General features: G+C 30.9%; 1 protein-coding gene across 9 annotated transcripts in view; it reads right to left on the reverse strand.

Moving 5' to 3' along the window:
- ANKRD17 (ankyrin repeat domain 17) overlaps nt 1–13126 on the reverse strand; it is a 167864-nt gene that overhangs the window by 94401 nt on the left and 60337 nt on the right. The window contains exon 1 of one of the 9 annotated variants that reach the window (XM_057729155.1): nt 6869–7004. The exons of the other annotated variants lie outside the window; for them this stretch is intronic. Coding sequence (XP_057585138.1) covers nt 6869–6871 — 3 coding nt within the window. The 5' untranslated portion in view covers nt 6872–7004. Of the gene's footprint in view, nt 1–6868; nt 7005–13126 lie in introns of those variants that run through there. 9 annotated transcript variants of the gene reach the window in all.

Here is a 13126-nt window from a genome sequence, read left to right on the forward strand (position 1 = left end):
TTCATAAAGAAGAGAGAGACAGAAGGAAAGGGATAGCCTTATTAAATTTATTCTTCCCTAAGGGAAATAATCTGTCAAAGTTATCAATATTCAAAGCATGACAATTTAAGTTATAGCTAAACTATTTTGGATGTGCTGTTCTGACTAGCTGGATATTTTATGGAATGGTGCTCATGCATCAAATTCTTGTCTAATATAAAGAACCATCAAAATGCAAGAGTTTGGGCTTCCTAGGGGGTGCAGTGGTTAAGAATCCACCTGCCAGTGCAGGGAACACAGGTTTGATCCCTGTTCCAGGAAGATCCCACATGCTGCAGAGTAACTAAGCCCGTGTGTCACAACTACTGAAGCCCATGCACCTAGAGCCCGTGCTCCGCAATAAGAGAAGCCACAGCAATGAGGAGCCTGCACACCACAACAAAGAGTAGTGCCCGTTTGCCACAACTAGAGAAAGCCTGTGTGCAGCAATGAAGACACAATGCAGCCAATAAATAAATAAATAAATAAATAAATAAAATAATAATAATAATAAAAAAATGCAAGGGTCTCAGAAATCACCAGCTTCAATTCATTGCTACAGATGAGAAAACAGAAAGCACAGGATCCTTATATAAATATCTAACACCAAGAGATCAGCTATCCAATTAACAAGTTCAATATTCTTTCCACCAGAAAAAGAGGCTGTTGTTTCATTTTGCTGTAGAAAAGCTGACTTTAAATTCTATATTTAAGGGATAAACTGTCATCATCTGAACCCAATGTTTAATTACAAAAAGTGAGACAACTAAACATTATATGCCCCTGATTTATGCAACATAAAATTCACAGTAGTGCCTATGAAGTATTCTTGCCTCCTTGAAATAACTTCCAGTTTATAAAAATTATTGAGGCAAATATCAGGAACAAGTTAAATCAGGGCTTCTCAATCTTGGCACCACTGACATCTTGAGCCAGATAATTCTTTGTTGTTGGGAGCTGTCCTACATATACATTTCAGGATGTTTAGCAGCATCCCTGTCCTCTACCCACTAGATGCCAGTAGCAACCCTATCACAGGCTGTGACACCAAAACAATCTCCAGACATTGCTAAACATCCCCTTGCAGGAAAAAACAAAAACAAAAGAACCCTGGGAGTGGGAAGTTGAGAACCACTGAGTTCAACAGACACAAACAGGCAAAACTAAAATCTAGATCACATTTTAAAAGAGAGAGAGAGAGTAAAAGGGAAGCACTGTTCTAAATTAAAGGAATTCCAGAGACATAACCAGCAAAGTAATATAGACCTTATTTGAAATTTCCAAGGCAAATGAAGAAATCTGAATATGAATAAAGGAATTACTCTGGTTAGGTAAGGCAATGCCCTTATCTCTTAGAGATGCATATTTTAAGTATACAGAAATATTATCAGGAATTTGCCATAAAATATTTCAGGAAAACAAAGTTGTGTTGGCAACTTGATAATGCTGAGTCTGAAAACGAGATCTACAGAGGCTTTATTTTACTGGTCTCTATACTTTTGTGCACATTAAATCCTTTTAGTTTTTAAAGATTAAAGGTGATGTTTTACTGCAGAGGTTGCTTCTGTTTTTAAAAAATTAAAAAAAAAATTTAACAGTAACACTATTCGATTAACAAAGTATTTTTTATTTCCTCCTCAAAATAAACTTAACACAAATGCTTAACAATAAAAACCAAGGTCTTTTAACAGTGATCAGAGATGAATGAACTTGTTTATGCTATTAACGGTATTCCCAATCCTTGTATACTCAAAACACAAAGTCACATGAAAATGTGGAAATGTAGGGTCATTTGGACCAACTGTGAACACAGGCATAACATTTCAAATTAACTCCTCTTCAGAACAAATATATTATCACTGCTATATAAAAGAACAGTCCATTTGGTAGTGTAGTGTAGTGTATTAACGCCGAAGAATAAGAATACAGTATACTCTGATTAACAAGACAGCATATATACAAAACTACATTCAATTTAACAATTATTCACTGCCAATTACATGCTATGTGCAAAGGGGTTGGAGAGTCACAGGAGAATGGTAACAAAAAATTATTTTTTTAAAATAATCAGTGCCTTCCACAAATATAAATATAGAAAGGCAACTCTATGTACAAATAGCTAACTATATCAAACAAGATTGGAAAATAGTATTAGATACTAATACAGTGTTTGTACAGAGGAAGTAAAAACAATTCTGAATGAAAATGGTAAAAAGAATAATGCTTAAGGAAGATGGGGCTTTTCAATATCGTGCTGAGAAGATCAGAATTTATATGGTAGCCTACTGCAGGGTTTAAGCATTTAAATAAATACTCAGTGTTTTAGAAAGACAGAGGCCACATGAAAGATGGTTTTGGATAGACAGGACAACAAAGACAAAGCAATCAATTAGGAATTATCAATCATTTGATCAATACATCAAATGAAAGATTATGCAAGGTAGGGATAGGAAAAAGGGTAGTCTTTGAGAGTAAACATACTTTAAAAAATGAGAATGCTAGCAACTACAGAATTTGGATTTCTTGACTTTAACACTCCCCATCCTCCCATCTCATCACTATCCACCAATTTATTACTGCTTTTGTTAGGCACTGGAAACTACCCTTCACTTATCATTGAACGTCAAGCTGGTAATCTGAATTTCAAGATGATATTAAATGACTGCATATAAAAAGGTGAATATTAAAAAAGATTAATTTGAATCTATGATAATTTTATAACTGATTGAATAAATTCTTGATAGTTTATACTATGTCTCTCAAACAAGCTCAGAATACTATGGTGTGTGTTCTTCCTAGTTCTTTGAATACAAACACAGGTTTATTATACATACAATAAGAAATATTCATCATCACAGTCATCACAATTATTCTCTTCTGTACATGGCCTTGAAATCTAATAAAAATTTCTTTGTTCTATATTTTTTATAGTCTTAAGTAGGGTAAAATTCAGCTAAAAATACTACAATTCTTAATAAAGAGTAAATTATTCCAAAATTAATATGTTTGGGATATAATTTTTCTGTAGTAGTAGAGTCACTGAATACTGATTTATGTAGTATTAAAATAAGAAAATAAAATAAAAGCCCACTTAAAGTTCTTGTAAAAAGAGTATCAATTAATAGCCTGACATTATGGTATTGGAGTCCTGAGACTAAAATAAATAAAATTAAAGTGAACCTGACTAACATAAATTTAGCTTTCAAAAGTCTATTCATTAAGAAAACATTGATTTAGACCTACACTCTTCCATTCATACTCAACTTTCCATCTAATAAATTTAAGATCTAGGAGTATGCTAAGAATCTGTGGGTATAATGGAAAACACAGCACTGTTCTCACAGAGCTAATATAAGACATGACTTCGTTTCTTATGCTTATCTGCCTGCAACAACTTAGTATGAAATTATCAATACAATAATTCATTATGAAACTTTTGACATTATAAATTTTATAAAGTGGACAAATTATTAATGTTTAAAGTAAGCAAAAATTGTATGGAATTCTCAAATCTAGAGTCTGTAAGTGGATTTTTTGTTAACAGAATTAAAGTTATAGATTATTTCAAAGATTTCCTTAAATTTGATATCAGTAGTACAATGCAATTTAATGATAAATTTAGCCTACTTCTGGTATTTATCCTTATTCATCAATTATCATAAAAACAGCCTCAAAATAAAACAATTTCTTGGAAGATGGCATTAAAATGCACATGCAGATATACACACACATACAGATTACACACACACACACACATACACAAAGTCATAAACTGATAAAATTTGAGAATTCTAAGGATAAAAAGTCTAGAAAGATTCTGGGGGGTTGGGGGGGTGCTGTTAAAAAGAATTAAAAATCAGATTGGTATCAGACTTTTCAAATACAAAACAAGATGCTAGAAGACAATTTGCAATGAAAAGAAATGAAGCACAATTAATTTAAAAAATTCTAAACTGTAGAACAAAAACCACAAACATTTCTGAATTTAGAGAATGTATGCCTTCAATAACAAAAATGAAACCAAGAAAAAGATAGCCTTGGAATCATAAAACCAAGGAGTTAGAAAACAAATTAGTAGAATATAATCTATCATTAACATTTCAGGAGTTGTTAATAAATAATTCCTTAAAGCTAAGAAAGTAAAAGCATATTATAACAAATACACTACTAAAATTTCAAATTATTTAAAAAAAAGAAAAGTCAAGTTTGAATGAAATGTCAAAAGCCTATGTTAAGGGAAAGGGAGCAACTAGTTACAAATTGTGTTTAATTCAATCCAGATAACAGGAAGAAAACATATTTTTCAAACTGGGAGGGAAACAGAATTTTAAAAACTCCAATTCAGTTAAAGACAAGGGGATGGGGTGTTGGATAATAAGAAAATATAGTTTCCCCATAACCTTCAATGTTAGAAAACGACCAATGACCAAAAGACCAAGTTAATATAAAAGTGAGTGGGAAAATTTCTCTTATTTTAAAAAATGACACAGATTATGATGTTAAAAAAAAAGGAAAAAACTGAACTATATGCTAGTTCAAGAGAGAGATCTAAAATTTTTTGTCAGAAAGGCTGAAAACAAAGGTGTGTAAAAGCAATCCCAGTCAAAGCTGCCATTATTAATATCAGTCAAAGAAGAATTCAAGGCAAAAAGTATTATACAGAAAAAACATTTTATAATAATAATAGGTACAATACACCAGAAGTGTGTGATAGCTCAACTTCTATGTACCCTAACAATATAACACAGAAACATATAAAAAAATTTAAGCAACTTGAAAATTCACACAACTTAGTGGGAAACTTTCCATATACCTATCTCAGAAAATGAGGAAAGCAAGTAGATTATGCAAAGGTATGGACAATTCAGAAACAGAATTAGTGAACTATACTTATATTTCATAGTGAAATAGAACTCAGTATGTCATGTGAACAGAGAAAACAGTCTTTGAAAGCAAACAAAAACCTGATCATATCTTAAGCAAAAGAAAATCTCAACAGATATTTTTTAAAAAATTAATACAGGTTACATTCTGGGTCCATAAAGCTAAAAGAAAGTAAAAATTATCAATAAAAGGATAACAATGTACTTGAAAATTTAAAAAGAATAAAGACTACTAGTGAACTCTCAGAATACAGAGGAAATAAAAATTAAAATTGTGAGCATATTATTTCCAATGGAATTTGGTCATAGCAATCCTCAAAGAAAACTTTAGAGTCTTAAATGCATTCAGTAGAACATAAGAAAGATTAAAATACATAAAAAGCTTCAAAGATAAAATACAAATCAAAATATATCAATATAATTTATAGTGATAAATATAGAAATGAAGAAATACAGAGAGATACAAAAGTAATTAACAAAACCAAAAACTGCTTCCTGGGTAAGTCTAACGAGAAAGAAACAAGTCTTTGACAAGTCTGATTACAGAAAATCAGAAAAAGAAAAAATATAAGGAGAAAACTGAGCACAACTATACATCAATAAATGTGAAAGTCTAAACAAAATGGATGATTTTCTAAGAAAAGAAATCACCAAAATTATCTCAAGGAAAGGCAGAAATGTAATAGAATATATCCATACAAGAAATCTTAAGGGTAGTCATATTTCTACTTTTCAGAAGGAACAGAACATTATCTTATTTATGAAGCCCAGAAATCAGATGGTAAAACTCCCTAGCTCATAAGCATAAATAACCCTATTAGCAAACCTAAACAGAAACAGAAAGAAAAAAAAAAAAGCTAAACAAAACAAAAACTTAAAACACCATTAGAAAATTCAGCAGTTGTGTAAATAGTACAGTACACAACACATATATGAAAGAGGATCAAGAAGACATTAAGAAATACAATTAATGTGTGATCTTCCCCTACCTGGATGCTTTTCCCAATGCTTTCATTATTCTTCAGGTCCTAGTTTATATTTTACCTTCTCAGGTGACAATATCAAAGGAGGTACTCTCCTCATCTCTCTACCACACCATTCTCTTTATTTCCTGCATAGTACTACCAGTCTAAAATTATCTTGTTCTTGGGTACTTGCTTATTATCTCTCTTCTCCATATAAAAAAGAGAGGAACCATTCAGACTTACTCAGAGCTATCACCAGTATGTGGCAAAGTTCCTGGCATACTGTAATATCCAACATTACAAGTATCCAAATACTTGCTGAATAAATACTAAAAATGAGAAACACCATTACCAATATTAGGTAAATGTATTAACATAATTCACTACATTAAAATGCTAGAGGTGAAAAGAATATGTACCATCTCAACAAAAACACACAATAAAACACAATATCTATTACCATGGAAATACTTGTTAAGCCAAGGACACTTTTGTTCTTAACAATGTATTCTATCAGAAATCTAACGCATATATAAATGTAGAACTTTAAAAATTAGAAACATTCCATTTAAATCAAAAAAGATGTCCAAATTAGAACCAGTAGGGAACAGATCTGGAAACCTAACCAATGCAATAAGACCAGAAAACAAAACAAAACAAAACAAAACAAAACAAAAAATAGAGAAGTATAAATACTAAAAAAAGGAAACAACATAATGCCATCATTTGCAGAAAATATAATCATCCTTCTAGAAATTTCCAGCGAATCAATTGAAAATTAAGTAAATGGTAAGATCAACATACAAAAATCAATAGATTTCCTATATACTAGCAATAACCAATTGAAAAATAAAGTGCAAAATGGAAGAAAAGATGTAATTCACAATAACAACAAAATACCCAGGAATAAACCTAACAAGAAAAATGTAAGACCTACATGAAAAGAACGATAAAACTTACTAAAGGACATAAAAGAACACCTGAAGAAATGGAGAGGCATACCATGTTCTTGGATGGGAAGATTCAATAGTGTAAAGATGTCAATTCTCCCCAAATTAATCTGTAAATTCAATGCACTTCCAATCAAAATCCCAAAGGGATTTTTAATGGAACTTGACATGTTGATTCTAAAGTTCATCTGGAAGAGAAAATACACAGATATTGCCAAAAATTTTTTGAAAAAGACAATGGGGAGGGGTGCCCTACCAGATGTCAAATATAAAATGACAATCATCAAAACAATGGAGTATTAAATCCAGAACAAATATATTTTGGACTTTTAAAATATGATAGAGATGGTATATCAAGTCAGTGGAAAAAAAGACATATTGTTCAATGAATTATTTTGGGAAAACAGTTACAAAACTGAAAAAATTAGTTAGGTCCCAACCATATATATTTTAAAAATTCCAGATGAATTAAAATCTACTAGAAACATAAATAAAACTAAAGAAGTAGTAGAAGAAAACATAAGAGACTAAATTACTATAAGAAGGCTTTTCTGGAAAGACACAAAACCTAAAAGTTAGGAAGGAAAAGACTGATAGATTTTGACAGTACAAAAATGAAAAATCCAAAGATTCCATAAAGTAAGACAATTGATAGGTTAGGAGAAAATGTTATAAAATATAATGGGTATATTATAAGTAGAATTGTAAAGAAATCTTAAAATTTCAGTAAGAAGGCAAATCCCACAATGAGTAAAATGATATGAGTAGGCAATTTATATAAGACATAACAAATTACCAATAAACATGCTCAACTTCACTGGGAATCAGGTAAATACAAATTAAAATAAGGTATTTTTTTTTATCCATTGACAGATAATGTCTATTTTGGAGAATAATTTGGCAGAATCTATAATCAACATTAAAAAATTCAATTTTCCTTCTAGGAATTTAGTCTACAGAAATACTTGTACATGTAAGCAAAAAAATATGTACAAGAATGTTCACTAAAGTACTGACTGTAACAGATAAAAAAATCTAAGTAATCCATATGCCATCAACAGAATAACAGTCAAATAAATTATACTACAAAATTATAAATAACCATCTAAAGAATAAAGCAGATCTACATATAAAGGCCTGCACCACGACTATCTGTATGCACCCTGCTCATTCTGTCCCTTCACTTTTCATCTCTTTAGACTGCATTATTTATCCTTATGAAACTTAATAATATAGTGACATTTTCCCTCCAACTTGTTTATTATCTTCCTCTTATTTGAATATAAATTCACTTAGGCAAGGACCATATTTTGCTCCTTGCTCTGTCCTTTGCAACTAGAACAGTCTTAAATATTAAGTACTTAAAAATATTTCCTGAATGAATACATGAATACTGACGTAGAAAGATATCAACATTACATTACATTAGGTGAAAAATGAAGGCTCAGGAAAGCAGGCATGGTATGTGTCTGCTTAAGTTAATTTTAAAAACAAAATGTATGTATATACCAGAACACGATCAAAAAATTTCAAGATATATAAACCCAAGTGATTAACAGTGGTAATCAAAGAGTGAAATCAATGAAAGAATTTTACTTTTTTACTTGTGTGTAATCTTCCATATTGCTTACTTTTAAAAATAAACAATAATGACACTTAGTTTCCTACTGTGTAATTGTAGCAAATAATTAAAAAAAAAAACTTTAGATCTTCAAACAAAAATATCAAAAATAACCTGTTTCCATATTTCTAACAAAAATTCCAAAAGAACTATCATAATAATTTGTATTATTTTGAGGTATATAGGATTAACTTGCTGGTATATGTAAATCAGTCTGAAATGCACATGCAACCTAATTATTTTTAAATGAATGAAAAAAGTCTTGGCATCAATATCAGTCACTGTAAGATTCAGTTAAAGCAACAGCTTGTTTTCACAAGAGAAGCAAAATCAGGAGAATATTATATTCTTTCATTCTTTTTCCTTCTGTATCCAATTAAATTTTTTTGAAAGTCAGGTTTTATTGAAGTATAATTTAGAATAAAATTCACTCATTTTTAGTTGTATAAATCTGTAAATTTTGATAAATAGTTATGTAATTACCACCACAATCAAGACAGACAATATTTCTTATAGTCAAAAATTTCTCGTGTTCCTTTATATAGGCAATCCTTTACCACTACCCTCTGTCCTCAGTAATCATGTTTTCTGTTACTTTCATTTTCTCTTTCCCAGAATGAAATGGAATCATCCACAGTTTTGAGTACAGTTCCTGTCACAAAAACACAATGCCTTTAAGATTCATCCACCCTACAGCATGCATCAGCAGTTCATTCCTTTTTTACTGCTGAAAAATATTCCATATTATGGATATACCTTACTTTGTTTAGTTATTCATCAATCAAACATTTGAATACAAGGCTTTATGTGGGCATGTTTTCATTTCCCTTGGATAAATACATAAGAAGAACATGTCATGTGATAAGTGTGTATTTAAATTTATAAGAAAATGCCAGACTTTTCTAAGTGATAGTACCATTTTGCTTTCCCAACTGCAATGTATGCTTTGGATTCTCTCTAGCATTTGGTATTGTCAGTTTTTTCCTTTTACTCCTCCTGTCTAGCTACTAGGATATAATAACACTGTTTTTTTATTCCGAAATTCCTTAGTGGTTAGCGAATGACATTGAACATCTTTCCCTCTGCTTAACTGCCAACAGAGTATTTTATTCAATAAAGTATCTGTTAAAAAACCTTTCTCTCATTTTTTGTTCAGTTGTTTGTGTCCCCATTACTGAGTTTTGACAATCCTTAATAAAGTCAGGATACAAGTCCTTTATCAGACGTGGTTTGCAAATTTTTCTCCAAGCTGACGGCTTGTCTTTTTGTTCTCTTCTATCTTTTGAAGAACAACAGTTTTTTAAGTTTGATAAGTCCAAATTATCATTTTTGCTTTTATGATTGTATGTTTTGTGCCCTATCTAAAAAAATATGTTGGCTAATCCAAGGTCTCAAGGACTTTCTATGTTCTCCTTTAGAGGTTTTATTGTTTTATCTTTTATATCTAGCTTTATGATCAAATTCAAGTCAATTTTTGCATCAAGTGCAAGCATGAGTTGAAGTTCCTTTTGAAAAAGTATACCCAAATGTTCCAGCACCATTCACTGAGAAGACTGTATTTTTTCTATTGAGAAAAGTTGCCTTGGCACCTTTCTGAAAAATCAACTGATCAAACAAGGATTTTCTCTAAACTCTCTATTCTATTATCTATTGATACATGCCTATCTTTTCATCAATATCACAGTGTCTTAGTTAATACAGCTTTATAGAAAGTCTTGAAATCCAACTTTGTTCTTGTTTTTCAAAATTGCTTTGGCTATTCTGAAGTCTTTTCTATATAGATATTAGAAACAGTTTGTCAATTTCTACCAAGAAAAAAAAAGTCCTGGTAGGATTTTGATTGGGATTGTGCTGAATTCTATAGGCCATTTTTGAGGGACTAAAGGGAGGAGAATGACATCATAATAGGATTGAGTCTTCCAAATCATGAATACAGTATATATATTTTCATTTATTTAGATCATCATTGATTTCTCTCATGAATGTTTTAGTTTTCAGTATATAAATTATATGCATACTTTATCCTTAAGTGTTTCATGTTTTCTGCTATTGTAATTGACACTTAAAAAATCTTTCATTTTCCAGATGTTCATTTCTAATATATAGAAATATGACACCTTGCTAAACTCATTGATTAGTTCTAATATATTTGTAGGTTCCATCAGATTTTGTACATAGACAATCATGTCATCTGTGAAGAAAGATGTTTTGTTTCTTTCCAATCTCCTCTTCTCTTCTCTTCTCTTCTCTTCTCTTCTCTTCTCTTCTCTTCTCTTCTCTTCTCTTCTCTTCTCTTCCCTTCTCTCTTCCTTTCTTTAACTTACGAGACCAGGACAGCCAGTACTATGTTGAGTAGGAATGAAAATGGACAACTCTGCCTTGTTCTCAACCTTGGGGGAAAAACATTCATTCTCACCATCAAGTATGATTATTAGTTACAGGTTTTTCATAAACACCCTTTAAGAGGTTAAAAAAATCCTCAGCAAACATAAGAATTCTCTTATGTTCCTTGTTTGCTGAAAATTTTTTCAACGTTGCAGGCTGAATTTTGCCAAATTCTTTCTGTATATCTTCTAAGATTATAAAAAAATTTTTCTTCTTGAGTATATAAATGTGGTGAATTACAGATCGGTTAGCAAATGTTAAATCAACTTTGTATTCCTAGAATACACACGATTTGTTCATGATGTATAATTATGTTTATATATTGCTAGATTCTGTTTGCTAATATTTTGTTAGGATTTTACATCTAGGTTCATAATATATTGGTTTGTAATTTTCTTTTTTATAGTATCTTTGCTTGGGTTCTGGTATCAGGGTAGTAATGCTGGTCTCATAATATGAGTTGAGAAGTGATTCCTCATCATCTATTTTCTGGAAAAGTTTCCGCAGAATTTGAACTACATCTTCCTTTAACGTTTCATGTAATTCACAGATGAAGCCATTCAGATGTGGAGTTTTCTTTGCTGGAGGGTTTTTAATTAGAAATACTATTCCTCCGTTATATATAATATTATTCTGATTATTTATTTATCTTGAGTGAAATTTAATAGCTTGTGTTTTTCACAGAATTGCCCATTTCATCTAAGTTAGTTGGCAAAGTAATTCATAATACTCCCTTATTAACCTTTTAATATAAATGGGTGGGATATTGTGTTCTCTCTCTCTCTCTCCCCATCAGTTTTAATCATTCTTTCAAAGAGCCAACTTTCAATTTTATTTTCTTTGTTGTTTTTATTTTCAATTTCATTAATTTCTACTGTTATATTTATTTATTTCTGTTAATTAATATTCTATTGTTATGTCTATTATTGCTTTCATTCTGCCTGCTTTGGTTTAATTTGCTCTTCTTTTTCCAATTTCTTAATGTAGAACTTTAAGTCACTGACTTTAGTCTCTTTTAATATAAGCATTTAATGTTATAAATTTCCCTCTATGCATTGCTTTAGCTGCATACCACAAATTCTGATATATTTCATTCAATTCAAAATATTTTCTAATTTCCCATGTGACTTTCTCTTTGACATATGTATTATTTTTTAAGATATATATTTATTTTCTAGATATTTGGGGGTTTTCGAGAGATCTTTCCATTTTTTATTTTTAGTTTAATTCCATTAGTCACAGAACACAGAATCTTTTAATCAAAGTCAAAATATTTTTGAAGTTTTATAGGAATTTTAAATAAAGTTAATGGAAAGATAATTGACAGAAAGTCATACTGTACCAAAGCTGCATGCTTAAAAATGACTAAAATGATAAGATTTTACTATTCAATAAAACATCAAATATGAGGTCAAAAAGTCAATTAAAAAAAGATTTCTAGTATCAATATTTCTTTCATATTTAACAGAGAGAAAAAATATGAATGCTTCATTTTAAGAATCCTAATATTTTAAAGGTGGAAAGGATCTTAAAGACCACCTAATAAAGGATAACCTATTCTCGTGGTTATACATTGAATATTTAGATCTTTTTCTAACTCTGAAATTTTACATTTTAATATCTAGCCTTTATAATTCTATCAGTTTGTTATTATCTATTAAATCTGTATTTAACTGCATTCTAGGATCCTAAACTTTTCCTCTTTCATTCAGTCTATCTGTTCCCTTCTGGATCATTTCTTTCCCATCCAATTCACAAATAAATGTGCCCATTATCTCAAGTATTTTATAATCAGGCCCTACTGAGCTTCTCTTCCTTACTAACTCATTTAAATACTAATATTTCCCCCCTTCATTTCATCTTTTTTTAAAATTTTATTTATTTATTTACTTATTTATTTATTTTAGCTGTGTTGGATCTTCATTGCTGCGTGCAGGCTTTCCCTAGTTGTGGTGAATGGGGGGTACTCTTTGTTACAGTGCAGTGGCTTCTCTTGTTGTGGAGCATAGGCTCTAGGTGCAAGGGCTTCAGTAGTTGTGGCATATGGGCTCAGAAGTTGTGGCTTGTGGGCTCTAGAGCACAGGCTCAGTAGTTGTGGCGCACAGGCTTAGCTGCTCCGCAGCATGTGCGATCTCCCCAGACCAGGGATCAAACCAGTGTCCCCTGCATTGGCAGGCAGATTCTTAACCACTGTGCCACCAGGGAAGTCCCCCTTTCATTTCATCTTGAGTCTTTTTGTTTGTTTGTTTAAGTTATGCTTAAGTTAGGTAAGTTAGCAAGGTAATGTCACCTATAAACATGTTT

This window comes from Hippopotamus amphibius, chromosome 3, assembly GCF_030028045.1.
Source record: "Hippopotamus amphibius kiboko isolate mHipAmp2 chromosome 3, mHipAmp2.hap2, whole genome shotgun sequence".
Classification (NCBI taxonomy): domain Eukaryota; kingdom Metazoa; phylum Chordata; class Mammalia; order Artiodactyla; family Hippopotamidae; genus Hippopotamus; species Hippopotamus amphibius.